The sequence below is a fragment of the Falco punctatus genome, assembly GCF_963210335.1.
Source record: "Falco punctatus genome assembly, chromosome: 13".
Classification (NCBI taxonomy): domain Eukaryota; kingdom Metazoa; phylum Chordata; class Aves; order Falconiformes; family Falconidae; genus Falco; species Falco punctatus.
Genome location: NC_137593.1, coordinates 5,331,720 through 5,357,360, shown reverse-complemented (window position 1 = coordinate 5,357,360; position 25,641 = coordinate 5,331,720). Strand labels below are relative to the sequence as shown.

Below are 25,641 nucleotides of genomic sequence, written 5' to 3'. Positions count from 1 at the left end.
TTGATAAGAATACGTAGCGATATTGTGTCCAGGACAGTCACATGCAGAAATGTGTATAGAAGCTTCACCTTATTGAAAATGAAAGATTAATTTGAATCAACTGGAAAGAAGCCAGTTCATGTTCCAGTAAAACAAATGCACCAAATTTCTGCATTTTATGAGCTGTAAAGAGCAGAGTAAGCTCATTGTTTGTGAGGAAACAATATGTTTTTGGCCTCTAGTCTCTTTGGGAAATGAGATTCACATCTAATTTTATTGAAGGAAGGTCTTGATGCATGTTATACCCGTCCACTATATAAAAGCCACAAGCAATTAGTAGCATAATGGATGATTTCAGCACTAAAAAAATTTGACATCATTGACAAGCATAAGAGAAGCATGGGAGAAGTAAAAGATTGAAAAACTAAAGTGGTGAAGACTGTTGGCTAGTTGCCAGCCAGAGAATTTGGAATAGTTATAGTATGACTTAGTAATGGCTTAAAGAGCAATACAGTAAAGGCTTTAGGGACTCCAAATCGCTACAGAGTATGAAAATTGATGCCTCTGGTACTGGAGTGATAGACTAAACTACTCACATTGGCACAGTATTAAAGGTTGGGACTGTTTATTGCTGGTTTTTGCAAGATAACCAAATTTCCTCTGGGATTAGCAATCGAGCAAGCTAATTCCTCAAGAAAAGATTTAATCACACAGTGTAATTTAGAATAGGAAAAGAAATAGCCCTTTTTACCTTATTTGAGCATTAGAAGAGATCTGTTTCATGTTTTTTCCAAAAGTGTTTAATTGTATTGTATTGGCAGCACATGAAACAATAGAGTTATTGCTCTACTGTTTTTAAACTTCCCAACTTTGCGTGCAACAGTTTTCAGAACACGGGAATCAATCACCCTACCTAGTTTGATGCCATTAACTCTGAAATATTATGATTATTCCTAAAGGCAGTATTTGAAATATAAAGCCCAATGTGAATTAAAGCTGAAAAACCCACCGCAGAAGTGACGTCTCCATTCCAAGAGCAGAGTTCTCCAGTTATTCAGCCAAAACTTGTCTTTATTTCAGGGAGGGTTTTGCCTCAATAGAGACTGAGGAACTGCAGTTGGGTACTGAGGCTGAGCCCAGAAGGTGGTTCATGTCTCTTAGGACAAATCTTACATTTCCAGCTACTAACAAACCCTTTTCTACCCACTGGTTTTGATTTTTTTTAGATGCAAATACTGTGACAGATCCTTTAGCATATCTTCTAACCTGCAGAGACATGTCCGTAACATCCACAATAAAGAGAAGCCATTCAAGTGTCACTTGTGTGACAGGTGTTTTGGTCAACAAACCAATCTTGACAGACATCTAAAAAAGCACGAGAACGGGAACATGTCTGGTATGTATGCCTTTTCCTTCCCCAGCATGCCCTGCGTACCACCAGCGCTCATAAACAGGCTGCATGCTCGCTTTCAGTGTACTGAGTGTCAGTAGGCACACGTTGTTCTGCGCCATCTGCTCCGATGAGTGGTTTTTTGGAAAATATGTAAGTGCATAAGCTCTGCTGACATTTAAAGTGCTTTGAAAATCCCAGCATAAACTCTACCCTTGTATAACTTAATACGACTGGATGATGCCTTTTCTTTTGGTTTTAATTAAGCCAACCATAGCATTTTGAGAACAGACTGGGAAAGTTGGTTTAATCCCGTCTCCGCAATCACTCGGCTTTCAATAGGAGTCCTAGATTTAGAATCTCAGGGGGCACTCTAAAAGATTTTCCTGGCACCTTCTGAAATATTCTCACTGTCAGGAGCTGAAAAGCTCATGCTATTATGGAGGTAATGATGTCTCCCAAGCCCAGAGCAAATCGGTCACTGCACAGCAGCGGCAAAGGCAGTGGCAGGTAGTGGATATCACTGGTCTGGTTTAGGTATCTGCAGGGTTTAATGAAAACCCTGTCTGCAGACTTTGATCTAAGTTTCGCTCCTCTGGAAAAAACCAGGTACCTGCAGAGAATGCTGAGCTGCCTTTTCCCCGATGCTCAGAGATGTCTGTGCCTGGTCTCAGGACTAATGCACCTGGGTGATTATGGCAATGGCTGCTCCGTATTTTAAGCATGTTTGCATAATTAGTAGCTAAAATGAAGTTCCATTTGCTTAGTTCAGCCATTGGTCTAACACAGTTATTGACTGACACTCTTGGAGTTACAAGGGAACAGGAGGAAGATGTTGGAATAGATACTTGGCAAAAGCAATAACAAACCATGGAAATGACACCCAGCATGCAAGGAGTTGTTTTGGCTGGAAACCACTTTTGCTTCATGGATACTGCTACTTCCCTTCTAGTTACCGGTTTTCTGGCCAAAAGCTGGTTGATCACTATGACTTTTTCTGGCTGTCACCCATTTTAACCAGTGTTGCAATTTCAATTTGATTTAAATGGTTAAATATAAAAAATGTGAAGGAGCAACAACAGAAGTCCTCTGTTTTGCTTTAAGGTACTGCAACGTCTTCACCTCACTCAGAACTGGAAAGCACAGGGGCAATCCTAGACGACAAGGAAGACTCTTACTTCACAGAAATTAGGAATTTTATTGGAAACAGCAACCACAACAATCAGTCCCCCCGAAACTCAGAGGAGAGGTGAGTTGCATCTGATCTGCATTCAAAAGGGGCCCCTCTTCCTTTTCCAGGTTTGCTAGCTTATTAAACCGGATTTTTCACTTTTGATGATGTCTGGAGCCAGAGTTATTTTAGCCATCTGGTTGCTTCAGTGTTGGTGTCTTATGAAAAGAAACGTATTGATTGTGCAGGAGTATTCCCAGTGGCAAGTTCTGGCCAGAAGGTTCCGTCCATGAACACATTTCTCTGTGTATCAGGAGCTCTCAGTTTCAAGTTCCCATTGTTAATTTAAGTCTGTTGCAAAATTCCCTCCTTTTACGTTCACGGCAGAACAGGTGAATTCTATATCCTGTGGCTAAATGTAGAGAACCTTACCATTTAAATGCAATCTAAATGTGTAATTAATAGACTAAGCTAAAATCTTGGATCAGATGAAAGATTATAACTGAAAGGCCTTTCCCGTAAGTAACTCAATCCCAAGAAAAATGCTGACTAGCAAAAAGCTGGTGAGGTTGTGGGTAGGCATTGGTAGTTCACAGTGTTCTAGCATGTGAGAGACTTTTTCCTTTTATTATTTATGAAGTATGTGGGTGTTTCAGTTCTTCTGAACTAACAGAAGAGAGACCACTTCTAAATATTTTCAGCTAGTAAAAATACAGCTAAACAGAAAAGGCTGTAGCATGGATACACACATCAGCTATATGTATTTCTTTGAGACTGGTGTTGCAGTATGCATTATGTGCACTTTGGAACGGGCGTTACATTATCAGCATCAAAAATTTCTTACTGTCGGCGAACAAACTTCACTGTATTCTCAATTTCTAGATGCCTTTGTGAAGGGAAAAAAATGGTGGACATAACACAATTTCCATGAAAGTATTGGATTAAGTGATTACATGCATATTCAAATTTCATTCCATCTTGATTGGCAATGAGGGCTTGGGATTTTTTCCTTGCACATCTGGTCTCAACATGTCCTCCGACAGGAAGTCAGCAAAGTGGAAAGGTTGCTGGGTTGTGCAGTGTTTCCTTTCTAAATTTGGCACTTCAGACTGCTCTTGACGGATATTTTATCCCTGGCAAATTGCTGCATTTGAAAGCATAATTAGAGAATCTGTTTTCTTAATCACATGGCTTTTGTTACTTTGGTTGTAGTCCATCTCCCTTTCATTTCTAGCAGCCTCAATTGAGCATAATAAGCAAGTTGGCAGCCCAAACTATGCTCAACAATTTCTTATTTCTGCCTAGTTAAATAAAAGATGATAGAGATATTGCTCTGATTATCTTAGAGGGGGGTGGCTGCTTCAGCTCTCCCGACTCTGCACAGCCTCAGATTTTTTGATACTTTGATATAAACAGACCATTTCCTAGCTTTTTTTTTTTTTTTTTTTTAAATGCAATACCAAACTCATGAAAATCAGCTGGAATTTGCTCAGAAAATAGATGAAACTGTATTAAATAGATGAAACTGTATTATGTGTAAGAAAACAGTGCTGTTGTATAAGAAACCATCTTTCACTTGTGTATGCTCCATAAGAAATACATCTTTTATAACATACATCTGTTACAACAGCAAGTCAGACATTAAATACGAAATATGCTGCTAGGGCTCATCCTTATCTTGCTCAAACTTTTGGTATATTCCATATTGTCCTGCACAGTTTGAAGCACGCAAAGTCTAAAGCAAACTGCGGGCATACAATAAAGTTTCCATTTTTGTAACTGTATTCCTGGAAGAGTAAGGACCTTTTGCACAATGAGAACAATAGATGAATCAAGGCCTCCGTGATACATAACGTGGCAGAGCAGATACGCTGGTAGCGCAAATTTCACGTGGCTCCGAGTACAGCCCTTCTGCACCACTAGTCCCTCTGGCCATGCATTGGTGGATGTGGCAGTGGTGCTGAATTTCTTTAGCTCTCATTTAATGCAGCAGGATGCGGTGCAACTGTGGATGCTCAGGATCCTACAGGGCTGAGGCCATTAGCAAATGAGCCCCTACTTCAGCGTGGGTATTATGTCCTTGATAAAATCCCCTAGGAAGTACTTAAGAGAAGTCATTGTCTGAAAGCAAAGGACAACGTAAGAATAGTGGGTAGACCAAATGGTTTTCCATGTGCGTATTGCTATAATTACTCATTTAATAAGAATAAATGCACTTAAAATGCTATACGACCTTTCTTTTCATTACTTCTTACCCTTCAAATCAGTTGATAATGTAGTTCAGTGTGGTGGCAATATTGCAGACCACTCTTCAGATCTTCAGCTGAAGTCCTTTAGGTTCCCATGTATGTAATCCATACGTTCAGTGAAGTAGTATGCTTCCAAATGGGTGGTAGTGTACCAAATTAATTATGCATGTAATTTTGACTTTAAAACTCTGCATGGAGTATTGGATGTCATTTTTGAAAATGCCGGATCTGATTTTCAGAGTTTCTTGGCCCCTAAAGCTTTTGTTAAAAGGCAATGAGTTGTTTTGCCCAGAGTACATATATGATTGGAAACATGAGATGAAATAATGCGTGAGAAAATTTGGAATGGATATCTGAACATATCTCTGCTTGAACAGTAGTTTTTAGCAGAGTAACAGGAAAATCCCATGCTGATGGTACTGTAACATTCAACTGATTTTTGAGTGAAATTTTCTCCAGTACTGCCTAAATGTCTGAAGATAAACAAGATATGAAATACATAAATAATTTTGTTCTGCTGGCACAGATCTTTTCCAGATCTGCCTCCGACGATCTGCTGGTAAGGAGCTTTTGTAACTGATTTGTGATTATTGTCTGGGCTTGTTTTGGTACTTTCAGAATGAATGGCAGCCACTTTAAGGATGAAAAAGCCATGGTAGCCAGCCAGAACTCAGATTTGCTGGATGACGAAGAGGCAGAAGATGAAGTAATGATGGACGAAGAAGATGAAGAGAGTGAAATTGCAGGGAAAACAGTCAAAGAGCCTGTTACAAGTGACATGCATGAGGGGACTCCAGAGGAGGATTACGAGGAAACGAGTACTTTGGACATGAACTGCAAAGCTTCCCCTGGCAGGTTGGTTCCTTCCGAGTATTGGTGTGCCCGATATGCGGAATAAAAACAATACACCATACAAGAGTGCCAGCACCAAACTGTGTGCCGTGGGAACCAGTCCGAAGTAGCCAGCTTCCCAGTTACGATAGCAACGTGCGTCTGTGTTTGGGTCAATACCAGCCCTGTTTTCAGTCTCTTCATGCAATCTGTAGCCCTTAAGAGGAAAAATAACTGTGCTCGGGGAGCTATTGTCAGGTTGTGGGTGAGACAGGAAACATTCATGGGAGAGACGTTATCTGCTCTATAAACTGACCTGCATCTCCCATAATGGTCTTGTGAAAGGCTGTGGAGACAACAGGAGAGAGGCGACCTCTCCCTCCCCTTCTCCTGCTGCCCACCCTCTCCTCTTTACAAAAGAAAGGAGAATTTCTTTTATTTCAGGGTCACAATTCCACAGGGCAAGGTGGTTTATGAACTTAAAAAAGGGGAGAAATAGCTCAAATGTGTAAATCTGAGGAGGACAAGGGAAGGTGGAGAGGATTGTTTAGCTGACATTGAAACCTCTGTGGTGTTTTTGTAGGTATAAAGAGGAGGAGTATAATAAGACTGGACTTTCGGCTTTGGACCACATAAGGCACTTCACAGATAGCCTCAAAATGAGGAAAATGGAAGAAAATCAATATAGTGAAGCTGAATTGGCAGCTTTCAATACTTCCCAGCTGCCAGAGGACCTAAAACAACCGTTGTACAGGAAATCCAAATCCCAGGTAAAGCTTAACTCAGTAAAAATGTTATTGTCGCCAAATACCTGAAGGATTAAACTGTTAGTGTGTGGCAGGCAAGGCTGTTTCAGCTTTGTCAAACAGGGCTGTGCTCCACGTCCGCAGACCTCAGCCTGCCCCGACCTCTCCCTGCACCTCGGAGATGTGGTGGGTGCTCTGGTCCCTGATAGTGGAGGATTTTCTTACCTTTTTTTTTGTTCCCATCTGCCACCTGCAGAGATGCCACGTTAAGAGATAGTGCTACTCCGCCTTCAGACAGCTGGCGTGGTCACACTGATGCCAGGGAGTTTAGCTGCAGCCTTGCAGGGATGTGACTCAATCATCTGGCTGGCTTGGCTTTTTGGTATTTTTTTTTAATAGTCTGTTGGATGTTACTGCCTCTAGGTCCTCAACATTTTTTTCAAACAGCAATAACTAGAGTGATATCTTAGTGCTATTTCTTGATTTTTTTAAAAAACGTGAATTAGAATGGGTCTTTTTAGCCCCTTTAAAAGATTCCAGTTTTTAAATCTGTAGAGTATGCCTGTAGAAAAAGGTCAGCAAAGGAGACTTTTATCTGGTGAAATACAGGACCAGCCAAGGGATAATGTGATTCCTCAGACTCTTGAAAACTGCCCCCTGTGCCAAGAATCTGAAGGCAGAGGAGACTCTGGGACCTTGTCTACTATCAAAGGTTTCTCAGAGCTTTGTGAAGCCCAGATGAAAGCAGAAATTATTATTACTATTAGTGAGTCAAAAGTGTCAGTGGAAATGTTGACAGTGGTTCTACCTAATGTGTTTTAATTCTTTAAAAAATAAGTTGAGAATAGCAGTCGTAGCCTAAATGATGCCCTAACTGTGTAGAGGTGGCACGGGTCCAAGCTCAGATCCATGCCGCAGGATCCTGACCTCTTTGTCCTTCTTCTTTCCTCGTCCAGGCGTATGCGATGATGCTTTCTCTCTCAGACAAGGACTCCCTTCATTCTGCATCCCACAATTCTCCCAATATGTGGCACAGTATGGCGAGAGCTGCTGCAGAATCCAGTGCCATTCAATCCATCAGTCACGTATGACATTGTGAAGTCTTACCGAGAATGGGACCAAGTCCAAACCAGTAGCATGGCTCTTTCATATATGACTATTTAAAAGACTGCTGAGCAGAATGCCTTATAAATCTGCAGGGTCACTCATTTAAAGTCTGGTGACCTTAAACTGAATAATTTTAAAAAGAAAGAAACTATTTATTCTCAATATTTTGTTTTGCACAGCAAAGGCAGCTGCTGACTTCTGGAGGATCAATGCGACTTAAAAAAAAAAAAAAAAATGTTTCAGTGGATTATGTAAACCGGGGCCGGGAAAAAGTGTCTTCCAGTTCACCCGGCTTTGAGGGGCAGGGGCAAAAGGGTTAAGACTGCATTGATACACACATGGGCACTCCTTTAAAGTAGGAACTGAATTGATTTTCTTTTTGTATAAGATAGTTTGACACAGGATTGGGAACAGTTGCTTTTATGTACAAATCTCTTCATTAAAGCTTTATGCATTTTAGCCCTTCAAAGAAAGAAAATAGTTCTATCAAATGCACACTATCCATCGTAAATGTAGAAAGAAGTAACAGGGAATATTTTGTTCTCTCCGTAATTCTTTTGCCTTCTCAACTGCATTGTTAAGAAAAAAGGAAAAACAAGGAAAAAAAAAAAGGAAAGAAAAAAAAGAACTCTGAGAAACAATACATAAGAGGCTTGTGTATATTGTAAACTATGAATGTTCACTACTCCAAGAAGCTAAATCATCCAGATAATTCCGTGAAAACACCACGTTCATCGACAGCACCACTAGTTCAAATCATTGTAAGGAGATTTTAATTTTTGACAATCATGTCACTATTTTGTTGTATTGTTTCCTTTTCCCCCCTACCCTCTAATTTCTTCTTTGTGTTGTGTGTACCATGTATTTATTTGTTGGCAAACGATTGTTTGTTGATTAAAATAGCACTGTTCCTATAACAAACAGCACTGCTGCAGTCCCCCGCTGCGTTACGATGTAAGGCACCCATGTACTTCAAAAAAAGTGAGGTGAACTGATCTGTGTATATGGGAGTGCAAAACAGTGTTTGAAATTTTCTTACATTCCTCTTTTATTTTATTTTTGCCTTTTAATGAACTAAATAACTAATAGATGCGACTTAGGTTTTGGTTTTTTTTTTGTAATACAGTAAATTGATTCGATTGTATAAACAGTTATAATTTCTTCATGAAAGCATGATTCTTCTGATTAAAAAACTGTACCCAATATTTTATGCTGGTTGTCTGCGAGCTTGTGTGATGTTATGTTCATGTTAATCCTATTTGTAAGATGAAGTGTTCCAAATTTATGTTTTTAAAAAAAATAAATAACGGAAGGTATTCAGTTATTTTTGGGGTTTTTTTGGCCTTTAGTGAGGGACCAGATTTATTTTTCCTTTTGTTTATAATCTCATTTTGAAATAATCGGCAAGTTGAGGTACTTTCTTTAAATGCTTTGTACAATGTAACTGTTACGCATTTCAGTACATTACTATGGGAGGATCAACTTAAAAAAATAATAAAGGACTACAAAACTGAAGGGATCTTTTTCCTTCTTGTCTTATTTTATGTCTGGGTCAGTGCAAAAATGGCATATTTTGTCTGCATTCTGGGGAGCAAAGACACTGTCTGTGGAATCAGGGGGATAAGGGTAACCAGAAGGTGGGGCATTGCAGAGCGTCTTGGGCTTGGTCATGCAAGTACGACCCAATCCAGAGTCTTTCCATAGACCATTGGAGGGTTTTAGATCAGTCCTTTTAGCTTCAAAACACTACCTTGAAAAAGAGAAATATTTAAGTCATTTTACAGGAGGGATTGGTGTAAGTTCACCTTTAAAAGCTGTTGTGGAGCCTTGAGCTGGGGCTGGTGATGCACCTGCCTGCTGCTCATGGGGATGACGTCAGCTTGGCTGGCTAACAGCAAAATGTTGACTCACCAGAATGATAAAAATCCAAAGCTGAGAAGCTAAATGGGCTTTTAACTGCATGGAATTAACCCTTTCGGGTCTAAAAGAAAGCAAAAAAAAAAAAAAAAGAAATTAGGTCCATTTAGGCAAAAGTACCTCCAAAGATGGAGGCCTTGTCTGCAGGCCAAGGCAGAGGGGTGCTCCTCCCTCAGCCCATTTCAGTACACGAAGGCCTCTCATAGCCAACCAGGTCCTTAAATTACATTTCAGAATAAGCTCTATATGTCATTCCTGTCTTCAGCCTTGGTTTGACTTGTTCGATAACCATCATGTAGCCACAGGGGCACCGACAGAGCTGGTGGCCAGCTGGGGCCTACAGGCCAAGGGTTTCCATGCAGGAAGCCTAAGCTGCACCTGGAAACAAACCAAAATAATAACAAAAAAAAAGAAGCGCCTGTGTGCATGTTCTTGTACTCACCTCACTGGCCTGAGCTAATGGTCAGGTACCTGCAGATAATTGCATAAATAGGCTATTATTTTTAGTGCAGTTAAAGTCACCCTGAAACTTGGGTTCAGGTTTCTGCCAAATAAAGAGAACAAATAGATTAATCAAGTCAAGCTTTATCTGCAAACAACTTTCCAGATCGTTTTCCCCTTTAATGTGATGCAATGACAGTTCTTATCAGCTCTGCTCTCCGTTGCCCTAAATGAAAGGGGCTTGGGGGGGTGGAGAGAGGGTGGGACCGTTTCCCCTGGGTTGAACGTTCTGGGTTACAGTAGCACACTCCCATCATATAACTGTCAGCAAAAGTACTCCTCGAGCTGAGCCATAGGGTTAGTTTAACCTGTGCTTAACTAGGTCTATTGACCATCAGGGAGCGGCTGCCACCGCCTCATCAAATCCCTGGGCTGATGTTTCCATTGAGAGCCTTGAACTTTGTATTTTCATGTCAAAGTATCCCACCCAGCAGCACTTCCTACTGGGTGCGATGAGCAGAAGGGGTGAAATATCACAAGGGGGTCCTTCAACTCCATGTAGATACCTTACCGTGATCTTGATTTTCATTGCCTTTTCTTAGTGGCAGAGTTATTTACCCAGAGGAACAGCTGAAAAGCAAACCCAGATTTGATTTGCCATCTCATTTCCCAAACAAAGAAAGAAAACTGGATCATTTTATCTTTGTGTCATACTCTCTCTGATGGACCACACAGATGCACTTGTTCAGATGCAAATTCCTAAGTGAGGACCAATGTTTCTGGCTTACTGCTACAGTGATTTTTATATATCTTTTAAAGAAAAAATAATATAAATCCTTTTCTAAAAAGCCCCTTCTGCTTATTTCTGCATCATCCTACTGTTCATCCCCCTGTAGTAGTTTTGCGTAAGTCAACTAATCATTCCCATGTGATACAGCAGCCTTACTAGACGAAGGAGCTGCATATTACTGCCTCAGTTCCTATCTACAGAATCTGACAAAGCACCAGCATGACAAGATAATTAATCAATATTTCACCCTGGCCCAGATCTTCCATACCACTGCAGGTCCGAGTTGCTGTTCCCGTGTCAGCCCTGCTGGTTTTCTGCGTTAATAGCCACATTTATGGAGTAATGGGAGGGGAAGTTATTATAAAAACATTTGTGATGCTGCTTTTGCTTAGCGATTCAGTTTGGCCCATTGCTCCATGCGTGTCTTGAACTTTAAAACTTTCTGTCAGGTCCCTCTTGCTCAGATGTACAGAGAATTGTTGCAAACTCCTGGATTGTTTTGCCACAGTCTGCTGCCTTCCAGCTATATTAAGTCTCATTTGTGGTTTTGCTGGTCAGTCTTATAGTGGTACGGAAAAGCTAGTTCATTTTAAAGATGCTTCCAGTAATGATTTAAATGAAACAAATGCATCCAGCACCAAACAGAGAACCCTTTCTCCATCTCAAAACCCACATACCTTGCCAGGACTCCAGCTGTAAGGAAACCTTTTCTGCAGCCTGGCCAAACCCATCCTCGTTCCCATCCCATTGACCAGCTGTGTAGGTTTGTGCTAGAGGGGAAAAAAAAAAAAAATCAGCCAAATTTGCTGTTTTCTCACAATCTAGATTTTAATCAACTAGAGGCCTCAATGCCACATAGTGATTCAGGAATTTGGGGTACATCTTGCAAGAGTGAAGCCTTTTTCCCCAAACTGCTGCCTAAATTGTACTTGGGACCGGTTGCCCCCCTGGGTATGGCCATAAACCAGACTGAATGCAGAGCCCTTTGCTGCTGCGTGCTGGAAGCAGAGCCTTCCTTTTTTGATCCAGGAGTGTCTGTATTTTAATGGCAAGTGAAGCTATTTATATCTAGAAATCCATTCGGGGAAGTTCAGGGAACCTTTTATTATGAAAGGTGCCGTGGAAATATAAAAGTAGTCTCATATAATGTGCTGGGTCAGAGCTTTAGCAGTATCAGCTCCGGCTGTCTGAGTGGAGGGTCTGAAAGAAGGCACCTCCAGAAGGCAACCTCCTTTTTCCTGCTTTATTTTAATACTAATTAATTCCAGAAAGGCTAAAGAAATTTGATGAAATGCTACACTTCCAAGAAAAAGTTTTGCCCCAATGTCTTAAAACAGGCCTCCCAGCTTGGGAGGGTCTAGTGGGAGAAGAGGGTTAGTGATCATTTTGGTGCTTAAATTATCAGTAATTAAGAAGTTGATTTTCTGGGATTGAGGAAAATTTTAAACAGCTGCTTCTTTCAGGCCTTTACTTCTCATTTTCATTAGCATGTGCTAAGGCAATCTGGAAAATATATTTAGATCTATATTATGCTATGTCAAGACCTCAGCATCTGTACCTTGGGGCAGATACATGTGAGATAGCCGAGGGTAGATGTGCCAGCATGCACATGTGGAAGTGTTCAATTTGTAACATGATTATAGCCCCAAAACAAAGCCCTCTTGATACCTGTGGCATATTTGTTTCATGGTAAGCACAGAAAATTCTCAAAAATCATGTCATGTTTTGCATCACCAGCCAACTCAAACTAGAGAAGTAGCGATTTAATTCCTGGGGAATCTCTTTCAACAGGCGCTTGTCAGGGCCAATTAAGGTCCAAGCAGCCTCGGCCTAACTGGGTTGAGGTATGCAGCAGCGTAACATGGTCATTTAGCAAAGCAGCCCTTTGTCCAGGCCAGTGCTCGCCCTCACACTGGCCAGTGTCTCTTCCTGAGGGTGCCCGGTGAAGAAAGTCCTGCTAGACAGTCGCCTGGAAAAAGTTAACAAGTGCAGTGAGAGTTTTTAGCAGCAGTGCATTAGACAGCCTGGTCATTCACTGCGTGACCTCCTGCATTAAAGTTACCATCATGGGAGGCAAAGGTGGGGAGCTGCATCCTCTGTCCACATAATGCAAGCCCGGCACTAGCATCTTCCAAGGATGCTCTGTTGTCTCCTTTTCCTCTCCCAAAATAGTTTTTCCTTACATCTGAAGTGCTAATATACTAGAATAGAGAGGGGAAAAAAAAAAAAAAAGGTATGTGAGCTGAGATGCGGAGATGAATTTAAGCGTTCAACCCCTCCTGAATTTCAGAGGGATTTGTGTCAAAAACCCCAGCAACAGACTCAGTTTCAGGTCATCCGTGATCCAAGTGAAAGCAAAACACTGAGGACAGGGACTAATAGTCTACACTCAAAACATTCTTACAGATGTTTTAATGATTTAGATCTTCCTAGTTATGGAACTGGATGCTTTACTGTACCCAACTCTTCCATAGAATCATAAAATAGTTTGGATTGGAAGGGACCTTTGAAAGTCATTTAGTCCAACCCCTGCAATGAGCAGGGACATCTTCAACTAGATGAGGTTGCTCAGAGCCTCATCCAACCTGGCTTTGAATGTTTCCAGGGACAGGGCATCTATTACCCCTCTGGGCAACATGTGCCAGTGTTTCACCACCTTCATCTTAAAAAATTCCTTCCTTTTATCTAGTCCGGATCTACCTTCTTGAAGTTTAAAACCATTACTCCTTATTCTATCACAGCAGGTTCCACTAAAAAGCCTGTCCTCATTCTCTTGTTACTGCTAGGGCTGTTGGGCACCCATCTGGTGTGTCTTCCCTTGAATTCAGCTGTAGTCTGAAGACGGCCAGGGAACTTTTCTAGCACTCAGCCTCTCCTGGCTCATGTCTTAAAGCAGGATAATGTTTGCCACCCTCAGACCAACGTGAAGTCCCTGCACACTGACACCAGCCTACGCTTTCTCAGGAGGGGACTCCCAGAGATGTGAAGTCCAGTCAGCTGCAATCACAACCGTGTAATAAAAAATTAGTTCAGAAGGATTCACAGACCCTCTGCTCTGTGTAACCACAAGCCACAAAACACGTTGCAATCCACTGTAACAAAGTAAAGACCTTTATTACATTTAGACTTGATTCCCTGGTACTCTTTTTGGAAGCGGTTCTGCTGTTTTTATTACTTAAGAGCTATTAAAACCTTAACCACTGCATGGAGCAACTCACTCCAGCTTTACACTCGTCCATAAAAACTTTGAATGAGAGATCAAGAACTACTTTTTGGACCTAACACCCCGTCAGCTGAGGAACGCCAGAATCAGGTCTGAATTTGTTCCTGTCCCGGCTGAGCGTACAGACCAGTCTGAGATATGTTGAAGGGCAGGAGCAGGACTTGCAACTGGATTTCCCCCATGTTTTCCTTCACTGCTTGTAAAGGACAGAGGGTGGGAAGCCACAGTGACCTGTCCTTCCTCCCTTGTGTCAGGCATTAGCCAAGCTCTGCACATGCTACCCTTTGTTAGCTTAGAAGGAGCAAAGTTGGAAGGAAAGTCACTGTGAAGAACTCAGGAAGCAGAAACAGGGACTGGGGATAATCCCACCCCAAGAAAACAACAAAAATCTTAAACCAGCCCAAATTTGGCATGGTGCTGGGGGAGAAGAAGCACACATGGCTGATCAGCAGGATGGATGGCACAGTGGCATTTGACCAGCTCAATCACCCCTCCAAAAACCCCCTCTGAAGCATGAGTGCAAAACCAAAACAACCTGACATGGTGTAATGGAAATGGCTCTGGCCAAAAACTTCTATAAGGGAACTCCCTATGCCGCTCTTTACGTTGCCCAGATACTGGTGGTGTGTGTAATACAGAAGCTAGCTCAAAGCCTCTCTTTTTTTTTTTTTTTTTTTTTTTTTATTATAGAATCAAAAAATCTGGCTTTCTAAGCTCATCACTGGTTCCAAAACATAACTTCCTCCTTCTCCACTCTGCCACTGAATTTTTAATATTTCCTCTTTGGAAAATGTCAGGAGTCTCAGCAGGGTGTGGGCTTCTGCTCCAACACAGCTCTGCCGGGGGTAAGCGAGGCTGGGGTGTCTTAGGGCAGCACTTTGCCCTTGGAAAATATAGCCTAGCTACATTCCCCACAGAAAAACGAAGGGAAGAAAAAAAAAAAAAAAAGGACATTTTTTCCAAAACCTGAGGAACAAGCCTCATAAATTATCCATTTATAATGTTTCATCGTTTCAGCTGAAACAATGATTCTGGTACATTTTCTTTTAAACTTTGTCTCCCAGTCCAAACGGCCACCTACTTTGTTGTCCAAATTTCTCGTGCAGTTCGAATCCTACAATGCGTAATCTCAGTAGGGTTATCAGTTATGTCATGCATTATACAGCCTCCAATCAGCGTAGTGGGAAACAACATTTTCATTTAATACCAGGAGAAACAGTGGAAGTCAGCGATTGATACCAACACAATGATGGGAAAAAGTGTCCAGAGGTGCTACTCACATAATCTCGCTTTACAACATCTTGAAAATTCAATAGAAAGGACTTTGCTAACAATACCAGAATGACATACCACTGATTATTGTTCCTAAAACTCTTAACAATAAGAAAGCTCTCTAAATATATCTCAACAAAAAACATATAACAGTTTGTTTCTTCTTCCCCCCCCAAAGCACATAATATTAGTCAACAATTGTTGTGTGGTGTGAGCCCGTTAGGGCTGCTGGCTGGTAATGTTCTGGGAAATGAGCTCTTGAAAGATCTTTTTTTCTTTTTTAAACAAGCCTAACAATTGTATCTTAAAACAATCCTGGAAGCATTAGGTATCTACAAACTGCAAGGACCCACTCTAACTTATTTTCTTAAGACTGAAGAAAGAGCTACCTATCCTTGCATTTTATTCACTTGCTTGGAAATGCAGCTGTGAAAAGTAATTTTTAGCTCGGAGCAGAAAGGAGAAGTTTTTTAAGGACCAAGTGGTTTTTGTTAAGCCTCTGGTCTCTGCAGGCTTGGGTGAGTTCTCCAGATGACACGTGAGCACTTCCCTGGTTAATCTCTCCCCAGCAGCCGAGCCCCCAGCTTAACATGCCTTTAAGAAAGGGTTAAAAAGCAACTAAAACAAACATTAAATATGCCATGACATTTCCCTTGGAAGGAAAGTTGAAATAGGCATATTTACTGCTAACCCCACACTTCAGAGGTCAAGCTAGCAACCACTTAGTAGCTAGCATCTACTACAGAAGAGCCCTGAAAGTAATTCATTGCTCTGCACCCTCCAAGAGCAGCACCCAGCTTTGGGGCCGATCCTGCCACCACCAAAGCACACAAATGAAGCCACACATGGGACTGAAGTCCTTCGCCTGCTGTGCAGCATCAGGCCCATAGCTACGTTTCATTACTGTGCTGTTGTACCATGCTTGAGGTGTGTATGACCATCAAGAAACTCGTTGGTGAAGATTAAATAATAATTTCAATTCCTTTGATATTGTTTACATTTCAAAAGCAAGCCAAACCCTTATATGTCGCGCAGATCTTCACTGCATTTATAGCATTAAAAGGCCAATGAAAGATCCCTAAAAATCATTAACTGAAGTAAACATTGAATCACATTACAGAGTCAACAACGGAGAATTTTTGATTGAAATAAATGTGTCGTGCTTGAGGATATCGAGTGAAATATCCACTGGATTTTCTTTTATTGCATACTCTTAATCTCTCTGTTTATTATTGAAGTGGTTAATAAGCAATTCCTAAAACAGATCCAGAAGGTGTCTTTAACAGCCTGACTGTCAGCCCACACCACCAAAATCTGTTTTCCACCAGCCTTTTGCAATCCTAGCTTGATTTCACCTTAAACACTGTTTGGAATGATTATTTTTGTTCTCTGAACTTAGACATTAGTTGTATAGATTCAGTTAAGATTTGTTTGCCATCGATTTAAACAGCATTTACTGGGTACAAGATACATCAGAAGGAAGAATTTTAACTCCTGAAGACATTTTAGGATGATCAAATGAATGGAGCGAGAAAACACGGTGAAAACCTGACTTGAGCACTGGCTGCTTTCCCTGTGGCACCACCACACGGTGTTTGTTATTGTCCGTCAATAAACCTAAATTTATTTAGTGAAGTAGACCCATTATGTGCTTCACTTGGAGACTTTTTCCCTTCTGCACTAAACACTATGGGAGTCCTTCAAAGCACCTTCTGGTACACTTTGTGGCACCTGGTATTGAACCCACCATCTGATCTCTGCTGGTTGAATATGCGTACATAAATCTTCTTATTAAGTATTAAATATGAAGTACTTATTAAATATTTAGCAAGATTTTGTTTTCTTATGCTTTCTGTAATATTTAAGTATAGGCTTAATCAGCAGTATTACTACACACAGTAACTGAACAAAGCATCAACTAAATTAGGGGCTGACTTTCCCAAAGGGCGCGACTGGAAACACTCCTGGACTTGACGTGATTTCAAACGCAGCTTTGCACATTTTGCTGCTTTTAACTCTTCCCTTTTAACTTTATATACTTAGAATAATTATATGTCAGTATTACATATATTAGTAAGTACTTACATATATGTCTTGCATGTAATGGCATATACACTTAGGCAATTTGGAGATAATATTTTTTGCTCACCAAAGGAACGGCAGAAACCGCAATGGTCAACCCTGGGAATAAGGAGGTGACTTCAGATTATCCCTGGCTGGAAGATGTGGGGGTCCACATGCCGGTGCCCAGTGGGGGGGTGTGTCTCCTGCAGCCGGGTCAGTGCAGGCCAACGCGTGGCAGAGCTGGTGGTTGTTGTTGTTGGTGGTTGGTTTTGAAGTCAAGTCATAGGAAACCGCTTGAATGGCTGGAGCCAGAGCGTCTCTACAAAAGGCAGCCAAATACAAAAAAAGCACACAGGGCTGTATCAGTGTTTAATTACTTTGTTGTTTTTAACAATGTTTTTTTATCCCTGTTGAAAGGCTCCAACTTGACAGTACCAGGGAGCGGGGCTGGTGTTGCCAGACACTCCTCACTGGGAGCGAGGTGTCTTTGATAGCACGGGGCAAAGCACCAAATTCCCTTTACAAACCCTTCACCCTTAGCACCTTCTCCCTCCTCTTCCTCCTAACAGAAAGCTTTCCCAAACCCAGTCCTGGGAGCAAAACGTCTCTCCTCCAACGGATGGAGCCCCGACTCAGGGACACCCCACAGCTGAAAGCAAAGATCCAAAGCACTTTTGCTGAATTTACTGTGCCATGCAGGGCATCGCCCCTGCCCCTGCCCGCCAGGGACAACACCAACCTCAGCTTCGCTGCAGCATGGCCGGGGCATGCTCCTGGAGGTGTGCAAGTCACCAGCATCCCTGGCAGTGGGATGGGATAGAGCTTCGTGGATCACAACTCTCGCCAGGCACGCTGCCTCGCACCCATGCTGCAGCCTGAGAGCCGCTCTTACATGCCTGTGAAAACATATACCTCAGCGACCACACAAGTAAACTTGTGCCTCTTGAACTATACAACTCATATGTGATCTAAGGCTTTAGAAGCAGAGATTTCTGCATTTTTTTTAATACTATCCAACATGTTTGAAAGTACCATCCAGGAACATGAAGCCTCTACGTAAATGGTTTTCCATTATTTATTGTATTTATATCTTTTTCTTATAGCTCACCCTAAACCTTACAGTAAAAACTGTTTAAAACGCTTTGAAAACAAAGGTAAAACCTTAACCGAGGCTTTAATTCTCCATGGGAGCATCAGAAACATGCCCCAGTGGGGACAGCGGTGGGTGATGGACGGGCCGCCCCTGCCTCCCTGCAGACCCCCACCCCGTGCCTGCTTGTACACGCAAGATTTCTTGTCTGTATCAATGTATCTAACATGTGAGAAATAAAGTGTGGAAAACTTATTTCAGCTGCATTTCACGGGCAGGCTCTTTGATCAGCCGATGCCTGAGTCTTACTCAGCACACAGGAAAATGGACAACTTAGGTAAAGAGCTAGCCGCTGCTAAACGGCCGCTGACGTTGCCAGCAGTCATTAGGCTGCCTTTGGCTTTGAACAAGAATATCATAAGCCCGGGGACAAGCTCCCCTTCCCCTGCACCAGGGCAATATTTCACAGCTACCGGCCCCATGCATCGATCCACAGCTAAACCTCACAGCAACTTGCAACTCAAAACAAGTAGCAAGGGTTTAGTTAACCCTGGCTTGCATTCCTGACTCCAGTTTTGTTTAAAGAGCGTAAAGCGAGGAGGGAATCCTGCGAAGGGTTTCTATGAACGTTGTCAGTGATTTATTTTCCTTCACAGAGCAGTGCAAAGCCCTCCCAGCCCTAATTGCCGGGTGCTCTCTCGTGGCTGCTGAGGGAAGTGCTCACGGTCCCTCCAGCTCAGACCAGACCTTCTTCAAAACAAATTAAAGGAAAGGGCTCGCTGCCAACTGGAAGTCACTCTGGATGACTGTGAAGTCCCTACTAAGAGGATTCTTTACAGCCCAGAGACCCAAGCGTTGGGCTAATGCTGCTCCTTGCTGGGCTGGTGTTGGGGAGAAAATTCAGATTTTTTGCCTAATTATTGCCTGTCTGAGCAGCCAAGAAATAAGCAGGACCTAAACCAGGTCTTGCTGGGCAGAGGTACCAGTGGTGACCTCCTTGTGCCAGCAGTGAGTTTCCCTCCATCAGCTGGTAGCTAGTATAGCGATCTTGAAATTCTGCTTTACCTTTTTTTTTGGTGTATGTTTGTATGTGGAGCATAAAGCATGAGCCAGACCTGAGCAGTGAGGAAAGGCTGTCTTGATTCATTGCACTCATATGATTTTGGCTGCAGTAAATTCACTCTCCTACTACAGCATGCAATTTGAGGGTTTATTGAATACTGGCACAAACAGAGGGGAATCGTCAAAGTCTAGATAATTGCGGGGCTTTTTTTTGCTTCCTCTGTCGTTGCCTTACCAGCTATTGTCTCATTGCTTGGGAAAACATGGCCAAATACCTCTCATAATAATAATAAAAAAATATTTAAAAAGTAAATTTTATTCCTTATTTTATTTCTTTTTCTTGTGTTAGGACTTACTCTTATGTATGATTCTGTACAGTCTCCGGGAAGTTTTTGGTTTCTTCTCCTATTTCACTATCCCTTTATTCGGCGCTGCCTCTGAAAAGTATTATACTAGATCTCATCCTTTTTATTTTTTTTTTGTTAGCACCCAGACTCTTGGCCCCTTTCTCTTAGAGATGGAATCCTAACACCTCCTCTTCAGCAGAAGGAGTTTGGCCCGTGAAATCCCTGGAGAAGCTTTCTGCTCACCCTAGCGAGCACCAGACTGGCTGCCGGGAGAGTGCCTTCCCTCCTCAGCCTTCCCCTGCCATTTGTCTTCCCTGCTATCTCCATGTTTCAGTTCCCCTAAAAATCATCTGGAGATCACTGGCCACTGCAGGAAAGACAACTGCTCCATCGCAGCCGAAATCTGAGCTTGCACATATGGTGTAAGTTAAGCTAAGGTCTTCTTCCCAGAAATGCTTTGTGAAGTTCTTCTCCAGGCAAGTCTTTTCCAGTAAGATAGTGTCTCCTTGCCTGCTATTTTGCTTAGTCTCGCTTTCTTTTATCTTCCTTGTCGAACTTAAATGTCGCCATTCACTGTTAGCAGATGTGGTTTGGGATTCCTACATTCTTTTATGCCTTTATTTCAGTGCTTTCATCACAGCTTCTCTTTCAGCTAGGTGAATCAAAGGCCTTTCCATAGTCCAGTCAATGCAAGCTATACATGATGGCTTGTTTTATTTGGCAATCTTCTCCAGTATGTGATTCATTGTCTGCAGGTGATTCATAGTTAGGAAATTACTTCTGAACCCTGCCAGTGCTTGTGGTTGATTAAAGTTCAGAAGTCCCTGTAGTCTGTTCACCAGCGCTTTTTTGTCAACTCAAATATTTGTGTGCAGTAAAGAACAGTAAAAAGTGGATGTGCTATTGACATGAGCAATTTACTTGAATGTTTGCATCTTTAGAAGGTTCTACCAAAATCTCTCGAACTGGCATGAAACTGTTTTGCAATGTCTGACTAAATGAATCACGTTTTACAAATAAATATCTGTCAAATTGTTCAATTACTCGAGATCCAGTCATTAAGCAATAAAATAAAGCAGTAAATAGGAGACATCTGCTGCAAAGTGCTACAGAAACATAAGCATCTTTCTCAAGTTACCTTCTTTCATTTTGGTATAACGATTCACCAAAAATATCTTACCCAAGGCAGTCAAATATCAGAAAATTGTCCCCTGCAAAACAATATCGACATAGCCTGGTACCTTACCCCAAGCAAATACAGCTTAACATCCCGGTGGAGCTACCTAGGAGAGAAGAGGAGAAGACTGATCGGTTGACGTGCTGCAGCGTGATTAGGTGAGATCAGATGGTTCAGGATACTGAAACCTTGAAATAAAAATAGCGTTGGAAGTCGTTGCTTCTGATCTCGAACTGACTTTTTAAAGAGGTAAATGCTGCCCTTCCTTTGAAAGATAATATTTCCCCTAACAGCCAAGAGAGAACCCAGCCTTCTCTTTACATCAGAGGGGCTTTACATCAGAGGTGTTTGTTGGAATAACATTAAAACTCAGGGCATGGGTAGTCGAGGGGTTCAAACACTGAGTCTCTAAGGACCACCTGGTCAAATCCATTGCGGCAGTAACCGAATACCAAAGGTTGGCCACTTCTAGGCAGCTGCTGTCAGACCAGAGGGGGGATAACAGCTCATTTCGGGCAGGCCCATCTCCCCATCAGGGCTGCCACTTTCCCCAGAAGGACGAGGGGTTTTTTGGCAGCATCGGCCTATAGTGTTGACCCAGAAAGTGGTATTTCCAAGAATACAAATGAATTAAAATACCTTATGGAAAGGCACTCAGATAACAGCAAATTTAAGGAGTTGTAGCCTCTTCCCTTTGCTTTCAGGCAGCTCAGGCTCATTGCTTCATCTAGAGTGTCAGTTTGCAGAGCAGCATTTGATTCACATTGCTTTGAAAAAGAAAATATTTTTAAAACTTATCTTGATAGTTATAGAATTTCCTGTGAAAGATACATTTTTCCTGCCAAAAGATTCCTACAATGCTCAAGTAGCACTTCAAAAACGGTAAAGCTGGAATGACACTTGCATATTTTACTGCTAATGGAGCGTAGTAAAAACAGAAATGGAAAGAATACTCAAGTATCCAAAGCTGCATTATCACAGAACTATCAGCTTCTTTCAGACCTTTCTCTATAGTATTTCAGCACCAGCAGCTCTACCTATAACTTGGCTCATGGTTTATGTTTAAAACTGGAATCGCATATATTAAACTCATACCGTATGAAGGTTTCTGTGTATAAATTCAAAACTCTTTTCTAAACAGAAATCCCGTAACTTCTCCATGCTTCAGGTTGCAACAGTTTCTCTGTACATACCTCCACTTACAGGACTGGGTGTTTTTTTGCCAAAAGGGAGCTCTCAAACATCTATTTGGTGATCTTAGTTACTTTCTTACAAGCGTGAGAAGCTCCAGCCAGTGCAGTGTGTGTTTTAAACCTTCTCCCAAATGCTTGTTTAGACAATATTTTTGCTGGTTCCATTTCTTCCAGAGGAATTTAATTTGGATAAGAAGTGGTTAAAAAAACCCTCCCCCAGAATTTGACCGAGTATAATTGGCAGCAATTTAGTAAGAACATTGGGACATCACAAAATGTGAAATTGGCGTAAAGAAAAAAAAGATAAATCCTGAAAACCAGAGGTTAGGACCTCAGTTTTCCATCTCATCCAAGAAACAGCATCCAGTGCAATATAAATAAAGATGTTCAACAACTAGGAGCTGAACGCTTGACTTGTAGCCACTCTTTAAACCTGTCTCAGAAGACATAGAAATGCTCCCGCTTAGGCAAGATTTTCCAAAAGCCATCAGCTCCTTTCTGCCGGCTGCCATGTGTGTCTGCAAGTCTCGCTGGCTCAGCAAACCTCCAGGTTAAATTTGCCCACTGAGATCAGCCTACGACGCTCCTTTTTTATAAAAACACTACAAGCAATGACAATGAATCTGGCATTTTATTCGTAGGCAGTACTCAGCTTTGAATTCCTGCCTCATTTAGCCAGAGATATTTGGCTTGGTCACTCTTCCTCTTTGACAGCTTAGATATCCATGCACTTCGCCTTTATGCAACATGTGCTTTTTATTTTAGGCTATGCAAAAACTATGTCATGACGCTAGGGAAAATACATTCCCTCGCATCCCAGGATAAAAAGGATGCTAGTCAATTCAAATTGGTGTCCACTTTTCCATGACAAGCACAGGCACATCTAGCTGATAAATGTATTTCTTTTCAGTGTTTCTCTATGGTTCAGACACCAAGACAAGCACAAAATCCACCATGTGTGGCAGAAGGACTTCCATGAGGAGCCCTGCCTCAGGCTGATCTATTCCTTGACTATCTTTTTAACTATCCTGAAAAAGTCCAAAACAACAAATACGTCTTTAAAGTGGGACTCTTTGACAAAGCATACAGACTGATAAAACACAAAATTAGCGTGGTTTTTCCTTTTTTTTCTGAAAGAAAAAAACCAGTGTTATTATAAAACTCCAGCATTCCTAGTTATGATATAGAGACTCATCACACACAGGGGAGAGAGAGGAGGTAGAACGATGACTTTCTGAAATAAAACCCCACGATTGTGTGTCACACTCCATTACACACAAGGAGAAGCGAGTGGAACTGCTCATGCAGACAAACACTGGTAGACCTGATGTCCACATGCATCCTGGCTGCCTGGCTGGCAGAAAACCATGGGGATGTTAATGGCACCAGGGGCTGAGCAGTCCCACTGGCGCGGGTTTTTTTGACATATGAAATAAGTTTAAAACAAACAGTGAGCATGAAGCACTAACGTGGTGAGACCCCTTCTTGAAAGCCTGGAGAGACTCCTTGGAAACAACAACTCCTCAGAATCATTTACAAATGCTGTCCCATCTGTAAACACAAGAAACATCCTTAATGTAAACAGCGTCCCTCGCTCTGAAAGTGCGAGGAGAAATGAACAGGAAGCAAGGCAGCAGAAGGAGGAATAAATCAATGACAGACTTTTATGAAACAAGACATCTTGGTCCTTACGCATATACTCACACACCAAAATTGCTTATTAACTCCACATGGATCAAGCGAACGCTTTGGAAAAGAGAGCCTAAAGAGATGAGGAACATGAAAGGAGCATCTAGAAACAGATGGGACATAAGGTTTTCAATAAACCTGAACATAGATGGGAATCTCACATAGCGGCAGCTAAACTACCTCGTGCTGTGAGCCCATCAAATTTCACAAGCTTAACAACATTGGACTGCATCTATACATGTGGATGAGAATTTGCAGAGGATAAATCTAGCATGTTATTTGACGCTGATGAGCTGTGTGGTTCAGCAGTAGGGACGCTCCCGCCAGGTTAATACAAGGTACCCAAGCAGCATGTTGCTGGAAGCAACAGCTTCTCAGCGTGCTTTGGAACCAGGGGTATAGTCATTCACCAATGTATCTTGCCTAGTCTATGGTTAATTAACTGATCTTACAACTCCCTTTCCTGTTCTTTAAAATGTGACTGGGCCAGAAATTCTTGCTCTAAGCCTGGATCTGGACCTCACTTTAAAATAATTTTTTTACGAAATCCCCTGTGTCTGTTAGTACTCCACAGCTATCATCTGTGTTATAGGAAGACCAACGTGCCCAAAAACAAGACGAGAGCCAAGATGATCACCTCTTTATAAATAAAGTGTAGTTCTTTTTACCCTGAAAATTTAACAGTTAAAATAGACAGAAATGACCAGAAATTCAAACACAGGCAATTAGCAATGCAGAGAATAAACCCCCAGATCCTTGATACCCCACATACTGTCCTGTCCATGCTGCCTGCTCATCCCAGGCCTTCTAACCCTCCTAAGGACCACTGAAGGTTATTTCTTGATCAAGAGCTGCTGCGGTACTGGTGAATCCAAGTATTCCCTGTGATAGAGGAGAAAAGCAATTTTGGCTGTGGAGAGAAAATGCCCCCAGGTGCAATCAGATTTCCCATTAAAAAGCTTCGTGCATCTTGAGATCTGTCGAGACACTAATAGCCACCAATTAAATCTGACACAACAGATAATAAAAATCTATAGCTATCTCTAATATGTAACAGCACCTACAACTTAATTACCTTAATCACATTTACCCTTACTGTGAGGCCAGCAATTCATGACCAATCATTCCACCAACCTCCATCAGACGTTTGATAAAAAACACCTTTGAGGAAAACCTGCACTTTACAAGAACACTCTATTAGGCTACGGATTAAGAAAGGAAATTAGTACCTAGGGTCAAATCGTTTTGGTACTATTTACATTGGAAAGGGGCTCCCTGATTTATATCTCTATAAATATTATCTCCTTCACTAGGTGCCAGCTGCCAATACCAGGCCAGGCTGGACCCTGTAGGCTGTAAATCAGGACAGGACGTGGTGCTCCTCTGCATCTGGGGCTGATGAGTGCACTTGAAGGGCAGGTCCCTATGGGACAGCATGGTGTGGTGGGGTGACCTCCCTGGGAGCCGTCCCTGGTGATGTGGGTGAAGGTGTAGGCTGTGACACAAGACCTTTCATTTCAGGCTCCAGGAAATCTGAGGCAGAAATGTGAGCCCAGAAACGAGCATCATGGGCACAGAAGGTGGGACACGTGTATATATACATATGTTCTGGTGCTCTCATTCAGATCAACAGTGCACGTGAATTAAGGGGTATCCCAGTAATTTGTAAGCGCTCCTTTCAGCAGGAGCAGTAGCCGCCTCCCTGGCTTGGGACAGAATTCATTTAGAGGATAGCAAACGCACCTCACCCTTTCCCCCAAGCCCACAAAAATCAGGCTGTGCTCAGGAAGATGGATTTTTCCCTGACTTTATCAGACATTAAGTCTTACCATGAGTCCTGGAAATGCCTCACAGACCGGGTCTGTCCTGTCTTTCCATCTCTTGTGCTGCAAGGTCAGTCCCA

General features: G+C 42.0%; 1 protein-coding gene across 9 annotated transcripts in view; it reads left to right on the top strand.

Moving 5' to 3' along the window:
- MECOM (MDS1 and EVI1 complex locus) overlaps positions 1-12,834 on the top strand; it is a 348,460-nt gene extending 335,626 nt beyond the window's left edge. For all 9 annotated transcript variants that reach the window (XM_080409257.1, XM_080409256.1, XM_080409259.1 and 6 more), the window contains 5 exons: positions 1,206-1,375; positions 2,474-2,618; positions 5,408-5,644; positions 6,204-6,390; positions 7,323-12,834. In XM_080409257.1, coding sequence (XP_080265383.1) covers positions 1,206-1,375; positions 2,474-2,618; positions 5,408-5,644; positions 6,204-6,390; positions 7,323-7,457 — 874 coding nt within the window. In that variant the 3' untranslated portion in view covers positions 7,458-12,834. The remainder of the gene's footprint in view (positions 1-1,205; positions 1,376-2,473; positions 2,619-5,407; positions 5,645-6,203; positions 6,391-7,322) is intronic.
- The last annotated feature ends 12,807 nt before the right edge of the window (positions 12,835-25,641 follow it).